The sequence below is a fragment of the Mustela erminea genome, chromosome 13 (genome assembly GCF_009829155.1).
Source record: "Mustela erminea isolate mMusErm1 chromosome 13, mMusErm1.Pri, whole genome shotgun sequence".
In the NCBI taxonomy this organism is placed as follows: Eukaryota; Metazoa; Chordata; class Mammalia; order Carnivora; family Mustelidae; genus Mustela; species Mustela erminea.
In genome coordinates this window covers 85,714,946-85,736,132 of record NC_045626.1, presented here as the reverse complement: position 1 = coordinate 85,736,132, position 21,187 = coordinate 85,714,946, and the positions used below count along the sequence as shown (strand labels likewise).

General features: G+C 48.3%; 1 protein-coding gene across 1 annotated transcript; it reads left to right on the top strand.

Annotated features, from left to right (window-relative positions):
• Positions 1-6,409: 6,409 nt before the first annotated feature.
• IL31 (interleukin 31) lies at positions 6,410-8,591 on the top strand. Its single transcript, XM_032309479.1, has 3 exons — positions 6,410-6,425; positions 6,579-6,727; positions 8,064-8,591. The coding sequence occupies exons 1-3, from the start codon at positions 6,410-6,412 to the stop codon at positions 8,376-8,378; spliced, it is 480 nt and encodes a 159-aa protein (XP_032165370.1). The 3' UTR covers positions 8,379-8,591.
• Positions 8,592-21,187: the final 12,596 nt, after the last annotated feature.

Sequence of the window (21,187 nt, the reverse complement as noted above, 5' to 3'; positions counted from 1 at the left end):
GGGCTTTTGCGAGACCCTGACTCAGGCGGGGACGACCTGGGTTCTCTCTTCTGACCCGTCCGTGCTCGCAGCTGTACAATGGGAAAACAGTCCACTTCCCACTGCAACCAGGGGACTGTAACCTGTAAGGGCTGTAGCTCCTAGCAGGTGCCGAGCGCTTCCCGTATGAAAAAAGTGCTGTCGTCCTCATTTGACAGATCTAGAAAAGAGAAATAAGCTGAAGGTCAAACAATCTCAAGATTCTAACCAGTGGATTGCAATGTGGATCCCTTTAACCCCCGAGTCACGGGTTTTAATCACTGCCGGCATATATAATCATTCTAGTACCAAGATCCCCTTCTAGACTGAGGAGTCTCATTCACCTCTCCTTTTTCAGAGCATCTAGCATCTAGCCTTCTGCTGGCCACACAGTAAGGGCTCCTGGGCACAGCTTTGACAAATAAATGGGATAAGATGATTATGGTTCCTATAATTTGGAAATGCAGTATCTTTATTGAGATACAATTTACGAACCCCCAAATTTACCCGTTTAAAACGGGCAATTTTGTGATTTTTAGTATATTCACAATGCAACTATATTCATAGTGCAACTAGCACCGTTATCTGATTTTCAACTTTTTCCTCACCCCAAAGGAAATGCCATTCGCACTAGTGTTTCATATTAAATGGAATCATACAATAGCTGTCCTTTCGCGTCTGGCATCATGTTTTCATCCATGTTATGGATGTATCAGTACTTCATATGGTGTATCAGTACTTCATTCCTCCTTTGGCCGAGACCATAGTATAGTACAGTATGGGCAGACCACATTTTATCCATTCACCTGCTGGCTGAAGGACATTGGGACTGTTTTTACTTTTTGGCTCTTATGAATAATGCTGCATTCAAACTTCCTGTATATATCATTATGTCAACAGATGTTTTCATTCCTCTTTAACAGATACCTAGGAATTATATTGCTGGGTCACGTGGTCACTCTATATTTAACACTTTGAGGAACTCCCAAACCCTTTGACACAGAAGCTGCACCATCTTGCATTCCCATCAGTTCTATATGAAGATTCCAACTTTTTGTATCTTCACCGACACCTATTATTTTACTGTTCATTTTTTAAGTGATAGCCATCTTACTTGGTGTGATGTATCTTATTGTGGTTTCTATTTGCTTTTCCCTAATGCCTGACTCGTAATAATATGGAGCATCTCTTCATGTACTTTTTGGCCATTTGTATATCTTTGGAGAAATGTCTATTCAAATCTTTTGGTCATATAAACATTTTTTTTTGTCTTTTAATTGTTGAGTTGTATATATATATATATATATATATATATCTATATCTCCTGGATATTAGTTCCCGCTTTTACATATAATTTCCAAATATTTTCTCCTGTTCTGTGGTTGCCTTTTCAATTTCTTTTTTTTTTTAAGATTTTATTTATTTATTCAACAGACAGAGATTACAAGTAGGCAGAGAGGCAGGCAGAGAGAGAGAAAGAAGGAAGCAGGCTCTCTGCTGGGCAGAAAGCCCGATGTGGGGCTCAATCCCAAGGCCCTGAGATCATGACCTGAGCTGAAGACAGAGGCTTAACCCGCTGAGCCACTCAGGCGCCCTGTCTGTTCAATTTCTTGATAGTGTCCTTTTACTCACAAAAGTTTTTAATTTCAATGAAGTGTAATCTATTTTTTCTTATATTGCTTGTGCTTTTGGTGTCATTTTAAAGAAACAATTGCCTAATTCTAATAAAACTAAGCTTGAGCAGTCTTTCTATATTTCATCATATTTGTGATTTGCAAATATATTTCTCCCAGCCTACGTTTGTCTTTTCATCCTCTAAACAGTCTTTTAGAAGACCAAACATTTTTAACTTTGAGGAAGTCCAATTTATTGATGTGATCCTTCTGAAAACACCCACTATGGTGGACATCTATCATCCTTTTTGACTGCCTTCTGTCAGAACACCTTTATTATTTTTACAAAAATTCTCCAAAACTGGACTATAAGACCAAAAAAAAAAAAAAAAAAAAGAGTCACATGTCCTTAAAGAATAAGATACATATGGAGCACCTGGGTGGCTCAGTGGGTTAAAGCCTCTGCCTTCGGCTCAGGTCATGATCTCAGGGTCCTGGGATCGAGCCCCGCATCGGGCTCTCTGCTCAGCAGGGAGCCTGCTTCCTCCTCTCTCTCTCTGCCTGCCTCTCTGCCTACTTGTGATCTCTGTCAAATAAATAAATAAAATTTAAAAAAAAAGAATAAGATACATATTCATGAGTAATAACAAATCAAAGAGATGAATCTGGGATGACTCCTGGGATTTTGATAAAACAACCGGGTGGCTGCTGTGCGGTGAGGGAAAATAAATCTGGGGAGGGGAAATCAAGAGTCCTGTCTGGACTGAGTTAAGTTCCAGATGCCCACTGGCATCTCCATGTCAAGTCAACAGTTGGATAGGGGTCAGGAGCCCAGGGAAAAGGTCCGCCCTGAGTGGTCTGCAGATCCTAATGCCCAAAAGAAGGAATGGCTGGGAACCCCCCTCCAACCACTGCTGTCTCTTTCCTTTTCTTTCTTTTTTTAAATTTTTTATTTATTTGACAGACAGAGATCACAAGTAGGCAGAGAGGCAGGCAGAGATACAGAGGGGTGGAAGCAGGCCCCCTGCTGAGCAGAGATTTTTTTTTTTTTTTTTCCCCATGCAGGGGCTCGATCCTAGGACTCTGGGATCATGACCTGAGCTGAAGGCAGAGGCTCAACCCACTGGGCCACCCAGGCGCCCCTCTTTCCTCTTCTTATTCAAGGCTTCTTGATAGAGCAGTCTGCGTGCACTTTCCCCCTTCCCAAACGGCCATAGAATAATAGCTCCTACTCCCAACTACTTAGTCAAACTCCTCCAGCAAAGTTCCCAGTGACCTCATGTTGCCAAACCTAGTCCCTCTCTTCAGCCTACATCTTATTTAACCTCTCCATGGCTCGTGATGGTGCTGATTGCATTCGCCTTCTTGAAAACCACTTTTCATCTTGCTCCATGACAGGTTTTTCTAGTCCATTTCTCTCCCTCTTAAGAGTGCCTTCTCAGCATTTTAGACTGTCATCTTCCTCTCCCTATTCTGTGGCCAGAGGTGTACCACTGGCCTCCACACTTACCTCACATGTCTCTCACTGCTTATCTCTGGTAGGCTTACAGTTTTCTCAACCACAATGTGCAGACGGCACCCGAAGATGGCACAGTACGCAGATAGGGCAGCCATGTCTCTAGTTCCTTCAAGCTGCAGATCCAAATGCCTAGAGGGTCACTGTACATCTTCCCCTGAGAGTTCCCTGATGCTTCTAACTCACTGTGTCAAAACTGAATTCCTCATTCACCTGAGCCCTGTGGTCCTCTCTGCAGCACCTCCGGTCAGTCTAGTTGTCCAAACCACAAACCCAGAAGCAGTCCTCAGCTCTTCCCTCTCCACCAGCCCCATATATGGTCAACTACCATCTCCTGTGAATTTTGCCTCGTACAGATTTCCCCAGTCCCTTCACATCCATTCATCTCCAGCATCATTATTACCCTGATTCAGATGCTTGGGTTTTGGACATGTCAAGGGTGGGGCATTCAGGTGGAGGTGTTCGGAGCCGTTGACCTTGTCCCTATGCCCTTGATTCCTAGCCAATGGCTGACCTGACATTTAGATCTGGAGTTTGAGAGAGACATTCAAGTGTGAGAACCATGGATCAAGGGTGGGGCCCTTGGAGACACACCTACTAAAGGACCAGGCAGGAAGATGATTTGGCCCGAGGAGGCACTGTCAGAGGGCCACAATGTGTCAGGATAATATTGTCATGGAATAAGAGGAAAAAGAGGTTTTTAAGAAGGAGGAAGTGGCTGGCATTACTGAGAGTCATGGAGGGGTCAAGTAAAAGGAAGGCTGAGGAGAACCCAGTAATGCTGGCAACACGAGGCCACTGGAGATTATATCGGTTCTCAGTTGCTGCCATAACAAATACCATAGACTCAGCAGTTAAAACCTACAAAGCTACCGTCCCACAGCTTCCGTGTGTTAGAGAGAAATTTTTTTTTTAAGATTTTATTTACTTGACAGAGAGAGAGAGAGATCACAAGTAGGCAGAGAGGCAGGCAGAGAAAGAGGGGAGGAAGCAGGCTCCCCATGGAGCAGAGAGCCTGAAGCGAGTCTCGATCCCAGGACCCTGGGATCATGACCTGAGCCGAAGGCAGAGGCTTTAACCCACTGAGCCACCCAGACACCCCCCATGTGTTAGAGGTCCAGTGTGGAGTAACCGGATTCTCCTCGCAAGGTGTCACCAGCCTAAAGTCAGGGCTGTAGCTGGGGCTCTGGTTCTCAGCTGGGGCCGGTTGTCCTCCTCCAACTCATGGTTCTTGACCAAATTCATCTTTTTCTCATGCTTTCCACCTGGCGCCTCCCTCTGTAAGCCAGCAATGCCAACGGAGTCTTTCTCCTGCTTTAAGTCTCTCTGCTTTCCTCTTTGTATCTAAGGGTTTGTGTAACTACACTGGATCCACCTGGCAAACAACCTATCTTCAGATCAGCTGCTTAATAACCTTAATTACATCTGCAAAGTCCCTATAATGTCACATAATTAGGGAAGTTAACATCAGAGGGTGAAAGTCACGTGGGCAAAATTCTGCCTACAGTGGACTTGGCTAGAAGATTTTGAATAAGTTGTTAGGGTATTGTGGTAGTTTGGGAAGTGAAGTAAAGTGTGTGTAGACCCTTCTGTCAAGAAGCTTGGAGAAGAAGATGAAAGAGACAACAGGGGCTGGAAGGGGGCTTGGGTTTAAGGGTGGGAGGGGGGTTCCCAGCTCTCTCTTCCATTGTGAATCTTGAATTCTCTGGATGGCCCTGGCCTGACCTTGTCCCTATGCTCTTGATTCCTAGTCAGCGGCTAACTTGACGTTGAGTAGATGCCCAGAGGGCATCCTGACCTTAACTCATTCCAGACAGGACTCTCAGCTTCCCTTCTCTAGACTTCTTTTCCCTCTCTGCATATCAACCACCCAGTGGCTTCATCAAAACCCCAGGAGTCATCCAATTCCTCCCTTGGATTCACCTCCACGTAAGTCCATCAGCCAGTTCTGTGGACTCCACCCCCATCTACTCTACCCTGGTCCAAGCCACCATCATCTTAACTTGGACAGCCACACAGCCTCCCAATAGCTCCTCTGCTTCCATCCTGGGTTCACACAATCCATTCTCCACTTAGCAGCTGCTCTAATTCTCACTTTTGAAAGCACACCAGATTCTACATTCCCCTCCCTAGAGCCATTCGGCGGTGCCTTGTCACACTTGGGGTAAAACCCAAGTTCTTTAACACGACCTCAGAAGGTCCTCTGTGACCTGGCCTCTGCCCACCTCCCTACCGCCCTCCACAGCCCTCACTTTGCCCCAGCGGCCATTCTTGGCCACACCAAGCTCACTTTTGCACTAGAGTCCCCCACTCTAGGAGCCCACTTTCCCCAGAGCTTCCCACAGTACACACCTCCCCAGAGACACTATTCCTTATCACCTGACTTAAAGTATCTCACCCACTGGTCTCGATCCCATCACCTTGCTTTATTTTCATAGTTCTTATCACTACCTTACACCTTCTTGTTATTCCTGTAGCTTACTGTCTGCCCACTGTCTGCTAGAACGCCAGCATTACTGGGGCACAGACCTTGTCTAACTTCTTTGCCACCATCCCCAAGACCCTAGAGGAGTTCCTGGTCAACAGTGGCACTCAAAATAGGAATAAGTGCCTTTAGCAAATCACCCCGGAGCACGGATTCTGGCTGCTGCCAAGGCACAGCTGAGAATCCAACGATGTTCAAGGCCAAACAGTGGAGGCAAGGCCTTGACTTACCTCATTCATAGTGGTCATGGGGCCATCCCCGCGCACTAGCAGGGGCATGCTTCAGAAATTTACAAAGGTAATAATACATTTTTGAAAACCTCACACCAGCCTGACACCTACACAGCCTCACTGTGACCTCCCCAGAAATTCCCTATGGGGCACTCGCCCTCAACTCCTGTAAATCACCTGTTCCTGGGCAGTTACGTCTATCAAATCTGGGCTTCAGAATTTCTTCTAGTCAAATCAATAAGCTTTTTCCCAGAAGAAATGGCAAAGATGCGTGTGCCTTCCTGTGTGTGTGTGTACTGAGTCAGGCATCTGCCCACCTTGAGGGTAACCTCAGCGCTTCCTTCTAGCACTGATTTCACCCAACCTTGGGCCGCAGAATTTTGAGTGTTTTCTGGAGAAAAACTGAGCAATGATTTTTGCCATGGGCGGGACGTTGATTGTGCTTTCCCCCGCTGTGAGCGGCCCTTTATATATCTCCTGAGGATCATGGCGAGCACTTCTGACTGGAGGCTGCTGCCGAGGCCGGCTGCGCGTGCTCTCTCTCGCCATGCTCTCCCACACAGGTATTGCCAGGTCCTGCTGCCCCATCTGTGGGCACGGCTTGTCTCCTCAGAAAGAGGGGAAGACTCTGGAGAGGCTCAGCCAGCGGTGGTGGCAGCTGGGGCGGGCAGGCCGTGTCAGATCCTGTGTCTCACGGCATCATTCTCTTTCTCCAGGACCAGCCAGGTTCACCCTGTTCCTGCTCTGCTGCATGGAAACTTCGCTGACCTCCCATGCAGCGCCCGCCCAACGGCTACAACCACGCGATGTTCGGAAAATCATCTTGGAATTACAGCACTTGTCGAAGGGACTTTTGGAAGACTATGTGAGTGTCCTACAGAATTCTTCTCTGGGCCATTTCTTTAAAATGCCTTCCGTTGCCCCCAGAAGAACCCTCCTCTTTTCAGACCCGAAGCTAGGGACGGGAACAACAAGCCAGGCTATGATGGACTTTCTATGAGGGTCGGAGGCAGAGATTAGCCCAGACAGCCTGAAATTCAAGCACTTCTCATGTACTGTAGGTTCTGTTCATCCCCAGCATATTTGTTCATGGCAGGATGACGTGGATTTTCCTGCCTGGAGCGTATCTTTAGAGATGGGCCATCTTGCTTGACCATTTAGGAACCCACTAGGGAGCCTTGAAGATCTAGGGAAGCTGTAAATGTGAACTCAGTAAATTCAGGACGTTAAGCTCCTCACCTGGGTAGCAGAGAGTCTCTCTTACCGCAGAGAAGGGCAGTTAACAAATTAGCATCTGTTTGTGTACTACTTTGTTGTTTAATTAAGACCCAGCCTGCTTTTGCCAGAGGCTCTTCTGAGCCCAACCCCACTGGCGGGAAAGTCTGAGGCTGAATCAACGTGAAAGCTCTCGTTTTCTCAGAGCCGTGATCAAGATAGAACCTCGTGGGCAGCTTTGATTAAACAAACAAATAAAAACCAAAACCTGGAAACGACTCATCAAATTGGCCTGGCTCTTCCCTTCCACCCTGACCTGTAAACCTTAGCCTTGGTTGTTACAGACGCCTAGCTACCCGCCAAGGTGACTAGGCAGTTCAGGCTGGGGAGGTGTTCTCAGCATTTCAGGTGAATCCAAAAGCTCTTAGTCCTTAGGAAGAGGGACAGGAGAGAGCCTGGTCTGGAGTCCATGGTATGTTTGGAAAAACCCTCCCTGGCATCTTGGAGGCCTTTCCAGACATGCATATACCCCCTCAACGAGCTGGGGATACATGGGCTCTAACACAGAGTCACAAAGATCAAGAAGCAGGAGGGAAACCCAGATGCTCTCCTCTTCCCCAGCTCTCCGAGCCCTGGAGCAGCTGAGAGAAGATTCTAGGGGTCTGTGAAGGCCTTGGGCAGAGGGGCAGGGGAGGCAGGATGGGGGGGCGGTTATCGGCATTGTCTTTGGGATTGCTGCTGACGTGGGTTAGAATTCCAGGCCTGCCACTTGACTGGGCCAGCTCTGCTAATGAATGGAGCTTTCGTTTTTTTCTGGGAAGGGAAATAGTGATGATCACAGCCTCACAGGTTCGTGGAACCTATTACGAGAGATGGCAGGGGGACGCACTCCCCCATCCCAGAGGGAGCATTCAGACGCTAGCGTGGGGGCTTCCAGCTATTACTGCAAACCTAATGCTCACCCAGTTCTCCGCCTCATTCCACAGCTGAAGAGAGAGACCGGGGTGCCGGAATCCAACCATTTCCTGCTGCCGTGTCTCACCTCTGATTCCCAGCCACCACGGATCAACAGCTCAGCCATCCTGCCTTATTTCAGGGCGATCAAACCATTATCAGACAAGAACATGATCGATAAAATCATAGAACAGCTCGACAAACTCAAATTTCAACACGAGCCAGAAACAGAAGTTTCTGTGCCTGCAGATACCTTTGAAAGTAAAAGCTTCATCTTGACGATTTTACAACAGTTCTCGGCGTGCCTGGAATGTGTGTTTAAATCACTGAACCCCGGACCCCAGTAGGTCATGCAAGGCCATCGGGTTGAACCTATTCCTTTTGGAACAGCGGACATGTATGAAGCCTTGAGACAATACGACTGACAGCCAAGTGTGACAGCTCTGCTTTGAGTTGTCAAGTAAATTATTCTAATAAATAATCTCAAAGAATCCCCAGGTGGGCTAGTCTTGGGAGGACTGAGGTATAAATGTGTGAATTAACTTGAAAAGACTTCAGGTTAGGTCACTGTTATCGCTCTTAGTATTTATAGAATGCCTTTCTTCTGCAGACTTAAATCTTATCCTCATTATGCTTCTGTGATGGCAGGAGGGGGCACCTATGTTAATTTATTGGTTTTATTGTATTCAGAGTTGTTAATGTTCCTTGAAGGAACCCTCGGGAATTATTTAATAAATTATATTGAATTTCTCATAACCTGTTTTGGATTTTGTGAGGGGGTTAACATGAGCGGCTGGGAATCCAAGCTGGGTGGTGTTAGGGCTGGGGGAGCATGGGACACGCTGTGAAAATGGAGACCATTGTTCTCACTGGTACTTCTCCCCACTGAAAAGGGTGAGTAGTAAAAAATAGTTACTTCCAGCAGCAACAACCACTTATCGAGCATTTTCTTTATGCTAGGTCACGTAAGTACCATTACTGTCCTATTTTTATAGGTGAGGACAGCTGAGGCGAGGAGTCCTTTAGCCACTTGCCCAAGGCCACACTGGTGTTCAGGGCTGGGACCCGGACTCAAGCTTGCCCTTCACCACTCTGCCCGACATTTGTCCCTCTTTGGACTGCATCTTAGAAGCATGTCATGGCATGCCTAGTACCCAACAATCCCTCAAAGGTCCTCTGCATGTTTCCATGCTGGATTTCCAGGGCCTCTGCTCCTGCAAAGTGCTGTTCCACAACTGCATCTATGACTTTTTCAGAGCCAAGCCCAGAGATTTCACCATTTGAATAAATGTTGAGTCCAAAGTTGTGAATGGGTCTTTGAGAGCCTCTGGATTAATGGTTCTCAAAACGTGGTCTCCATACCAGTGGCATCGGCATCATCTGGCAACGTGTTACAAGGGCACAGTCACGGGTCCCCACCTCACACCTGCTGGATCAGACACTTTGGAGGTGCAGCCAGTAATCTGGCTTTTAACCAAACCTCCAGGTGATTGCTAAGCACGCTGAAGTCTGAGAAACCCTGATCCTGAGTTGACCAATACCTTCATCTTCATCTTATTTGTGGGGGGAGACTGAGGTCCAAAGAGACAGTATGATTTTCCCAAGTTCTTATATCAGGGGGGATGAGGTTAGGACTCTGAGACATGCAACTCAGCCCTGGAATTCTCATTCTGTCTTGTGGGGTTTTCTCTCCTTCAGTCCCACACAGGGCTCTTAAGCGTCCATATATTGTAGCCTTCGATAACAGTGTTTTGGTCAATCTTTCCAAAAACATCCACCGTGGTGGTCACTTATCACCTGTCCTTTTTGACTGTCCCATATCAGAACACATTTACTGTTATTAGAAAAATTATCCCAAAACTAGGAAATAAGGCAAAAAGATGGCCATGTGTCCTTCTAAAGAGTAAAACTAATATCCACTATTCTGTAGTGATATAAATAAAGGGAGGAAAAAGGACAAATGTTCCTTACAGAATTCCAGTTAATTAACATAGAAGGGATGAGGGAAAGAGAAAATCACCTTTAGAACATGTGAGCCCTGGAGCACCTGATTGGCTCAGTCAGTAGAGCATGCAGCCTGATGTTGGGGTTGTAAGTTTGAGCCCCATGCTGGATGTAAAAATTACTTAAAGGTAAAATCTGGAAGGAAGGAAGGAAGGAAGGAAGGAAGGAAGGAAGGAAGGAAGAAAACAATGTCTCAGTCCTAATTGCTATAGGCAATTTCCACAGATGAAGGTTAATTTTTTTTTTTAAGATTTTATTTATTTATTTGACAGACAGAGATCACAAGTAGGCAGAGAGGCAGGCAGAGAGAGAGGAGGAAGCAGGCTCCCTGCTGAGCAGAGAGCCCGATGCTGGGCTCAATCCCAGGACCCTAAGATCATAACCTGAGCCGAAGGCAGCGGCTTAACCCACTGAGCCACCCAGGCGCCCCATGAAGGCTAAATTTAATGAGTGCGAGATACCTGGGTGGCTCAGTCGATTAAGCAGCTGTCTTTGACTCTCTTTGACTCCCAGTGTTCTGCGATGGAGCCTGGCGACAGGCTCCCTGCTCAGCGGGGAGTCTGCTTCTCCCTCTCCCTCTGTAATTGTGCTCACTCACTCTCTCTCTCTCTCTCTCCAATAAATAAATAAAATGTTTAAAAAAATAAAATAAAATAAAATATGGGTGAACTGAAAAGAAACAGGAAATTTGCATAACATCAAAGGATCTTCCCACAAATATTTACTAGTCATTTGGCAGTTTTAACTTATGTCTACAAATTCTTTGATATTCCCTCTCCAAAAGGTGGAGGGGAACTCCCTTCCCCATGACAGCAGACTGGATCTGTGACTTGCTTCCAAAACAGAGCACAGGAGAGCAGACAGCGGCGCACAGAGGTGATAGCGGCCCCGATGGGCCCCGATGGGAAGGGCGGCTCCTCACCTCTGTGGGGCTCTTCCCCCAAATCTACGACTGGCCCCTTTGTGAGAAAGCACCAGGCAAATCCAAATCAAGAGATATTCTACCAAATTCCTGACCACAACTCTTCAAAAGTGTCACAATCAGGAAAACCAAGGGAGGATACAAGGGTCTCCACCTGGGGACCAGGGAGACACAGGGGTCGAGTGTAATCTTGGAGGGGATCCTAATAAAGGACATTAGTGGAAAAAAATTGGTGAAAATCCAAATTAGGCCTGTACTTGTGTTAATTTCATAGTTTTGATAAATGTACCACGGTTGTGTAAGATATTCCCATTTAGGAGAAGCTGGGAGAAGGGTATATGAGAGCTCTGTATTATCAATAACTTTTCTGCATAACTAAATCTATTCTAAAATAAAAGATTTTTTAAAAAATCCAGGGGTGCCTGGGTGGCTCAGTGGGTTAAGCCTCTGCCTTCGGCTCAGATCATGATCTCAGGGTCCTGGGATCGAGTCCCGCATTGGGCTCTCTGCTCAGTGAAGAGCCTGCTTCCTCCTCTCTCTCTGCCTGCCTCTCTGCCTACATGTGATCTCTCTGTCAAATAAATAAATAAAATCTTTTTAAAAAATCCAGTTCCTTGGTCCCACTAGCGATATTTTAAGTGCTCAAGAGCCCCATGTGGTTAGTGGCTCCTATTTTGGGCCACACAGACCTAGAACACCTCCAGCCTCACAGAAAGTTCTATTGGACAGCAGTGCTTCAGGGGATGGGACTTTGGCATGATTTCTTTAGGACTGAGGTCCCAGAGCCTCTGAGTTTGTAGGAATTGTAGAAAATCTGTAGGATATATAGAAATCTGTAGAAAATTGATAAGGTACAAATCATTCCTAGCTAGTAGAGAAGTAAGCCCAGAGGTGATGGTTTTACTGACCATGAGGCCAGTCGAACATCTACCTTATCTTTTTGTTCCAGCGCTGATTTCCCTCACTGAGGATGGAGGGACACGACCTTCTTGAATTGTCCTTTGAGCCAGTTGTGCTGGGCTGACTTATTCCTTCACCGATGAGGTAAATAAAGCTTTGGCACCTAAGTTACCTGGATTTCAGCTAACAAGAATTTCTTTCAGTGATAATCTGCCAAAACCTAGGAAGAGGCAAAAAGACAAGCAGATCTTGGCATTTTGTCACAAGTTTAATATCTCCTCCACCAAATCATTTCCTCAATATGTTTTATGGTCAAAACACTCCAAAGTAATGTCTTAAAAAATATCCCGGGGCGCCTGGGTGGCTCAGTTGGTGAAAGTGTGCCTTTGGCTCAGGTCACGATCGCGGAGTCCTGGGATCCAGGCCCAGGTCAGGCTCCCTGCTCAGCGGGGAGTCTGCGTCTCCCTGGGCCACTCCCCCACCCCCCTTGCGCTCACTCTCTCTCTCTAATAAATAAAATCTTAAGAAAAAAAAATCCAGTGCCACTGACTCATAGAGGAAAGGAAAGCAAATGGTCAAGAGTCACAGAGAAAAAAAAACTAACATGATATGATTAAACATGACTTCCTCGTTTTGGGGGAATTCTCTGAGGCTGAACAAAGGCTTAAACGTGCGCAATTTATAAAGGAAGAACAGGCAATATAAAGCTCTAAGAAAAGCACTTTTACGCAATGTCATCTTCTTGTTCTGGAGAATTAAGAGGTGAGAGGAAAAATAAAAAGGAAATAGAAGGGGCGATCAGATAGCGAGCGAGAGGAGGAGGAGAGAGAAGACAGCGCAGCGGTTAAATGTACAGTAGGAAATCAAGTCGCTGCTAGATGTGAAACTAGGCTGAACCTCACCAGTAACCAAGAAAGGCAAATAAACAGGAGGTCAAATCTGCAGAGGTTTTACACATGATAAGGCTTGCCTGCGAGGCGGCGAGGAGGAAGGCGTCCTCAGCCTTTCAGAAGTGGTACCGCTCTCCTGACAGGATTCCCTCCCTCACCAGAGAGCCTCTCCCGCTCTTCTATCCCGCGGTACTTCCCTAAGGAGCCGACCACAGACAGGGCGGGACAAACACGCGTGCGCACGCGCAAACACGCACGCGCGCGCCCACACACACGCACATACACAGGTGCGCGCGCATGCACGCGCCCGCACACACGCGCACACGCATGCGCGCGGGGTCCAATAGCATCAGTGATCATATCAGAAACGGGCGGGGAAATCTGGGTCAGTGCGGATCCCCCGAGGAGCAGACATGGTGCCGGGACTCCCCACACAAAGGCTCCACAGCGGCCAAGCCGGTGGGGGCCGGAGAGAGGGAGGAAGAGGGGCTGGCGGCAGCCTCTCAGAACCAAGTGCTTCTCTAAGATACATGGGCCAGACTGTCGGGAAATCTGCAGGGTCACTTGGCAGAGGAGCCTCGTGGCCCTCGGGAAGGAGCCCGCCTCAGCATCGCTGCCATGGTCACTGGCTGGGAGGCAGGACCCCTGCCTGATGGGCGGATGGATTTCGGGGTCTATTACTGGGCAAGTCTCGTAGATCGCCTATATGGACAGGGAGCAGGCCTGGGAAAAGGTATCCTTAGGGACCGGGGTCATTTTCTATTTTTATGTACTTTACCAACTATTCTGAAACCGGTATGTATTATTTTAGGAACCAGTAAGATAAACACAATTTCAAATGTTGAAATAGCAGTGTGAGAAAAACGGGATGAGAACGGAGTGTTTGAAGGCCACCCCAAGGCTGTTCACTGTGACAGTGGGTTGACTTCTGACCCCTGATCTCTGAAATTAGCCTAGCATCCACTGCTGACTGCTCTCGGTCTGCTCCTCAGACTCCCAGCTGAAAGGCACGGCCAGAACAGCCCAACCGGGCACGGTTATTCCTTGTCCTGAACAACCGACTTCAGTGTAAACCCATGCGGTACTCCTACCTCCAGCCCTTCTGTGAACTATCCCAAACTATAATACTTCGCAATGAGAAGATCTCTTCAGAATGACAATCCTGAGGCTCTTTCAGATCTCGGCTTTCTTAATTTACTTACTCAAGGACCTCAGAAACCTTCTGCCTCCAACAGCCACTGGTGCCATGAGCAGATGGTCTTCGGCTCCAGGTTCTGGTCCTCTACTTATTGTATGTCATGGGACCTTAGACGGATTATGTCATCCCTCTAAAGTATGCAGTTTGGTAGTGCGTGTGTATATACGTCTTCACAGAATTATGCAACTATCCCTGTAACCTAATTCCAGAACATTCTCATCACCCCTAAAAGAAGCCCTGTACCCATTAGCAGTCATTCCCCATTCTTCCAGCCCCTGCAAACCACTAAGCTACTTTTCTTTTTTACAGTTTATCTATTCATTATTTTTAGTAATATTCACACCCAGCGTGGGGCTCTCACAACCCTGAGATCAAGAGTCACATGTTCCACCGACTGAGCCAGCCAGGGGCCCCTCTACTAACCTACTTTCGGTCTCTAAGGATTTGCCTATTCTGGGCACTTCATATAAATGGAATTGTATAATATGTGGCCTTTTTAAATTTGGCTTCTTCTACTTAGCATAACGTTTTCAATTTACCCTTGTAGCAGGTGAGAGTACTTCATTCCTTTTTATGGTGGAGTAACATTCCATTGTATGGGTATGCCACATTTTATTTGTTCATCCGTTCAAGAACACTTTGGTTGTTTTGATATTTGGCTATTATGAATAATGCTGCTATGAATATTTAAATCAGCTTGTTCATTTCTGCAGAAGGGGTAATTATAATCTTGACCAGGATTGCCTTGAGTCTGTAGATCACTCTGGGGAGTGCTGCCCTCTGACAATGCTGTCTTCCAGTCCGTGAACACAGAACGACTTTCCATTTATTTAGGTCGTCTTTAATTTCCTTCAACATTTTTAAATGGAGGTGAAAATCGTGCAACATAAAATGAACCATCTTGAAGTGTACGATTTCACTGGCATTTAGTACGTTCACAGTGTCATGTAACCACCACCCATATTAAGTTCCAAAACATCACCACCACCCCAAAAAGGAAGCGCCATACCGGTGAAGCCGTCACTGTTGCTCTCCCCCTGCCCTCACTGGCCCTGGCAACACCAGTCTGCTTTCTGTCCCCATGGATTTGCTATTCTGGGTATTCCATATATGGAATCATACACTGTGTAGCCTTTTTGCCCATGGGCTCCTTCCACGTAGCATGGCATTTTTGAGGTCCGTCCACGTCGTAGCATGGGTCAGTGCTTCCCTCCTTTTTATGGCTAACACGTCTCAACTCTGTCCTGTAGTTTTCAGTGTAACAGTCTTGCACTTCCTTGATTAAATTTATTCCTAAGTATTTTATTCTTTTTGATGTTACTGTACATGGAGTCGTTTTCTTAATTTCACTTTTGGGGTGTTTATTGCTCGTGTCCAGAAACGCAGCTTATTTTTGTCTACTGATCTTTCCTCCTGCCTGGGACCTTGCTGAACTTATTTACTGGCTCTCCCAGGTTCCCGTGGGCCCGTGTGTCCTTCGGGGTGTTCTACATATAGGATGGCACTTGCACATGGAGATAGTTTTACTCCTTTTTTTTTTTTTTTTCCCCCAGTTGGAATGTGTTGTATTTCTATGCATTGCCTAACTGCTGACAAGGCCCACCAGGATCGTGTTGAGTCTGGTGCGCATCTCAGATGGAAAGATTTCAGCCTTCCACCATTCCGTGTGTTAGCTGTGGGGTCTTCGCAGGTGCTTTTTTTCAGGTTGAGGCTGTTCCCTTCTCCCGTTTGTGGAGTGTTCTTATCATGAAAGGGAAGCCTTGGTTTTCTCCTGTGGAAAGGGAGGAGAGCAATCTAGGGACCACATAGGGCCTCTTGAGGATACAAATTGGGATAATGTGAAAATCTCTGGCTGGGGGTGGGCGCCTGCTGCTGCTGTCAGACACACCCAGGCCTAGAGCACTGATCTGCACTTGGTGAGAAGCCGCTGGGCAAGCTGTGTGCTTCTCTACACCTCAACTTCCTTATCTCTAAAGTGGGGATGATAACAGTACCCATTTCATACAGTGTTGCGTCGCCCCGGCAGGCCGTGGTAGATATGACTTAAACCATGAGCTGACTCGGTGCCCAGGACACAGAAACTGCGTGTGATGGTAGATGGCTGATAAAATGAGATGTGGTCCCTGTCCTTAGGCGGGGTGTGTGTGTGTGTGTGTGTGTGTGTGTGTGTGTGTGTGTGTAATACTGACAGTTACATTACCAAGAGAAGGTGGTGTGTGGCAGAGGTGACACGTGGAACACTGGTGTTAGTTCAAAGACCAAAGTGGGGTGGGCCAGGGCAGGCCACAGAGAGGGACAGAGCACAAGGGGTTCCAGGGGCAGGGACTGTTGGCCAGGCACAGAGGGAGGCGGCTCAGGGCATAGCTGAATAACCACAGGGCAGGCATCTAGCCTGGGACCTGGGCTGTGAAACGGACGGGGATGTGACGTGGAGTGAGTGGGCCACTGAAGGCCACACTAAGGACTAGGGACTTGATTCTAGAACAGGAAGTTCTGAAGTACTAGGAAGAGGGCAGGTTTTTGAAAAAGGGAGGAGTGTTAGGAAGCTGAATGCTATTTCCTGACTGTAGACCGGAGTGAGCTAGGAAGGTTCTGTTGGGATATTTCTCATCTCTGACCCATACCGCCTATTCCGCGGCAAGGAATGGGACCCTAGTTGGTGACGTTTCGCAGAAAGAATTCACAACACGAGATTCAGTGAACGAAAGGGAGCAGGCAGGATGCGGTGCGGCAGGGAGAATCCGAATGACCCCAGAGTACTAAAAAGGAGGATGGGCTTCATGGTAGCACAATTCAAATCCAGGAGAGTTGGGAGAGGGTGCAGTGTTGGGAATGCGGGAAGAATGTGGGGAAGAGAGACAAAGATTAGCAAAAGTAGCTCACGTTACAGGGGCTTACTGTACACCCGGCTGGCTTAGTCCTCCAGCAACCCAGTGGGGTGGGTGTGAATTTTATCCACGTTTTCTAGACGAGGACTTTCAGGCCCAGAAAGGCTGTCATTCGCCCAAGGCAGGTAGGGGCCAGATGGTGAGGAGTTCGGACTTTATTTGAAATGCAGCAGGAAACCACTGGAAGTCTGAGCGGGGGAAGGACACAGTGTGTCCTAAGTGTCTTTAATAAGGTCACTCTAAATCTGTGAAGGACTGGCGATGAGCATCAGGAAGTGGCACGTGTAGGAGGTTATGGTGGTCCCTCCGGGTCGTGGCAGTGGCAGCGGGGAGAAGAGTGCATCTGTGGCTACCTGGAGGGGTCACTGACAGGATTCAGCCACAGATCAGAGGTCGGATATGAGGGGACGGAAGAACCCGGGCGGGGAAGAGAGATGAGGGAAGGATATCAGAAGTCTCGGCGGGCCCCGGGGCGGGGGGGCGCTGGCAATAGCACGTAGCCAGATGCAGAATATTGGGGGCTGAACAGGCCCCAGGCAGGGGAAATTGAAAGTTAAAGAAATGGTGGTTAGAAACAGAGAGTCCTGAGGACGAGCAACGGGTGCCTAGAGAGTGAGTCAATAGGAAAAGGAGAAAACGGCGAGGCAGGAGAGATAAGGAGAAAAAGCCCCAGCGGGGAAGGTTGGGGGGGGGTGGCGGGGAGGCTCCCTCAATGGAGGTGTCAGCCTGGGCAGAGCTTGCCTCCGGTGGAGCCTGTTCTTTTTCCCTGAGGGCTCTGCCCCTTTGCCCAGTGACCTCTGCTTGTCCCGATGGCTCCTAGCTCAGGCACCACCTACCTCGGGGACATTTCCTAGCCCCTCCCAGGATGGGTTCCTGGCGTGCCTTCATGACCTCATGGCACCCCGTGCTTACCCCCATCACTCAGTATCAAGACGGTGACACTGTCTCCAATAAAGTCATTGGGTGTTCCCTGATGATCCTGTCTCCAATAAAGTCATTGCGGTGTTCCCCGAGCTGGGTTCGAATTGAGCCTTCCACACACACTTGTTGATCAAAGACTGGGACAAAGAAGGCACAGCTGGGCAACCCCCCAGCGGGTGCTGGCTAAGAGGCACGGAACCAGAGCTGCTTGAACGTATCCCCGTCGAGGTCATTCAGTGACACCGATGGGTGGGCTGGGGACGCAGGAGACACCCAGGCTGGGATCAGGGCTGCCAGACAGGTGAGGGGGCAGGTGGGAAGGACTCGACCTCCTGCTCACGGAGGCCCCACTCTCACCGCTGGTCTGTCATGGAGCCCAGCCAGCACAGCCTGGTCTCGTCCCCCAGGAAAGAAAATCAGTCAGACGAGATCAAGAGATTAGATTGTTTGCTGCACCAAACCCATTAAGGCAGGAAAGTAGACTCTTATCTTAGAAAGCTTTTGCCTCTTTAAACAATAAGGGTTTTCTAGCTAATGATTCAGTGAAACAGAAAATCTGATCAATAAGAACTCTCCAGTCCTCAGATTTCTTATTAACTGTGACTTTGTAGCTTTTAACAAAGCCTTTAGGAACTTTTAAATGACCACAACGCAGGCATATATGAGCTTCTGTAAATGGTACTAAGAAGTGCATTTACTATTAACAAATGAAACCCACATGGTGTCTGGGACTTGCTTCAAAACAATGGGGGTAGGGGTGCCTGGGTGGCTCGGTGGGTTAGAGCCTCTGCCCTCGGCTCAGGTCATGATCCCAGGGTGCTGGGATCGGGCCCCGCATCGGGCTCTCTGCTCAGCATGGAGCCTGCTTCCCTTCCTCTCTCTCTGCCTGCCTCTCTGCCTACTTGTGGTCTCTGTCAAATAAATAAATAAAATATTAAAAAAAAACACAATGGGGGCAGGGGTGAGGTACATAGGAAACAAAACTGGCCCCGAGTTGGCAGTTGTTAACGTGGACGATGAGTAAGTGGGGCTCCTTGTACTAGCCCCTCTACTCCTGTACGCGGGAGATTTTCCGAAATAAAAACGTAAAAGGCACGGTTACTGAAATTTAGGACATGTGCACTCACATCGTCCTACACGAGGCTAAATTCAGATCTTGACATATGAAAAGAAAGTAAACGGGTCCTGGAGAATAATCACGTTCACATCCAAGAGGAAAGGCTTTTAAATGCCAGTTAGAGCTTGTTCTTATACCTGCTATCTCAATTGCTGGAGTTGATGTTTTATATTAAAAATGGACTCTCAGGGGTCAACCTCTTAACCTTGGTCAACATCTACACCAGCTTGACCTCTGCACCGGCTAGTTGCCCCCTTCCCTTCTCCCGAATTCTCACAGGCTCTGGGCTGGGCGTGGCAGTGAACATCAGCACCACATCCTTGTCCTGACGGGCCTCGGTACCTGCTGGGGTTAGACAAATGACAATGATAAACACGACCGGCGTCCTGAGCAACACAGGGGGTGCTCTGAGGCCTGACTCCACGTGCATGTGTCCGCCTGTACATCGGGGAAGCAGGGCTGTGAGGGCTGGTTTCTAAAGAACTAAGGTCCACAGATTGGGATTAGAAGAAAGAATGGGAGTGAGCCGGGAGATGGCGAGAGGCTTGGGCAGAGGAAAGAGGCCTTGGAAAACCCAAAGACTGGAACGGCACACAAAACATGGTAGTTCAGAGAACAGAAAAGAGCAAAAATGAGGTTGGGAAGGCAAGTAGGGGCCAGATGGGCAAAGAGATGGCGGGGGGGGGGGGGTGGGAAAGGTGGGAGAAAGCCACTAAGGGCTCGGCCCTTGTCTGGAAGGCCATGGATGGACTGAGCACGGGAGTCACACCACTGGACCTGGGCTTTTCCAAGCTCCCAGTGACTGTGACAGAGCCCACAAGACAGAGTGAGGGGGACACTGTTAACGTGACCTGGTTTAGAAATAATGGAGACTCAGCTTTGGTGACAGCAGTGGTGATGGAGAGAAGTGGATCACATAACCACATCTGGAAGAGAGCGAGAAGACAAACTTGAGCAGACGCGGTGTGGGGAGCGGGGAGGAGGGGAGGAGGACAGGTCAAGGATAATCCTCCCATTATGGTGGGTGGGGACACCATGTACAAGGTCAAAAAAAACAAAAACAAAAATCCCCAATCCTTTAGCCTTTTCTGAGGCGTGCGGCCTTGACACTTTGGAACGACTTTGACTTCTTCCTCTATGAAAAGGGAAGAGCCACACTGCCAGGTTGAGAACTACCCAGGGGCTCCCTGAGGACAGTCTCCAGCACATTTGTCTCGCTCCCTCTGCTCTGTCTCCCCACTCCCGGCCTATCCAAACTCAACCCTCTTCTCCGAATTATGAATTATGTCCCGAGCATCTTTGAAGATTCCATACATAACATGGAGCTGGGTTCGAAAACTTAAAAAAGAGCAAAGCCGACATCTGTTGCTCAGTGGAAATCAAGTCTCTCCCAGGGGAGTCCGTGAATCACTCGCTTCTTTGTAGGGCCTCCTGTTCTTACGGCCCCAAATCTTGCTTTGTGTCATGGAGACGTTTTTCTTTGGGGGAGGCATCGGGTTTGATCAGACAAGAGCCCGTGTACCAACCCACGGGATTTCAGTCAGAGATCTGGATCTGGGCAGCTGTTTGGGGAGACAAGCTGGCAGCGGCCAGGCCGCCTGCAGGAGGTAGTGTGACTCAGCTCAGTGGGTCACCTCTCAAGCACCAGGAGCTGCAGTGGGGGAGATGGGGGGTAGTGGGTGCAGGAAGATGATATGGAAGAGAGAAGCTTCTAAATTAAACAGAGATCATCAGAATCTTCTCAGCACAACAAAGGGCATCTTTGTCGGTCAACTTCCCTTCCTTTTCCTACAGCTCTGGGTCCAGGGTTAGCAGGGAGACCACGGCCTCCAGGGGCCATCACCTTGACTTAGCCCTGGGGCCAGTGTTAGCCATGCTGATGAGAACCGAAGCTTTCTAAGCACAGTGCTTCATGGGTTACTGAGCACTCTGACAGGATTTTATGGGAACCTCATAGCCACCCTGTTCACGTGTGCAGGGCAGGTGCTGGCTGCCTGGGTTCCGATGGGGTCGTGGGCAGTTTGTACAAGCACCACTGAACTGCAGCCACCCGGGAAAGGCCTGGAGCACCAGGCCCTGGTGAATTCACAGCGAGCATCGGTAATGTGGGGCTTTTGTCATGGGTTCTTCCAGCAGCCTCTCTTCAGGACCCCCTGCTCACCTGGGGCCTCTCTCCTCACCGACCCGCCCCCCCCCACTCCATCACCTTCAAGGTTAGACCGAGTAAGCCAGTCTGAGCGTCACCGTGTTCGGATCTCCCGGTATCCTCATTTCCACAGCCCAACAGGGAGCATTTAAGAAAAACCATCACAGGCA

Excerpts from the sequence above, each read along its gene's own strand:
- IL31 (XM_032309479.1), top strand. Across the intron at positions 6,728-8,063 it reads AGGGACTTTTGGAAGACTAT|CTGAAGAGAGAGACCGGGGT; the intron begins GTGAGTGTCCTA and ends CTCATTCCACAG.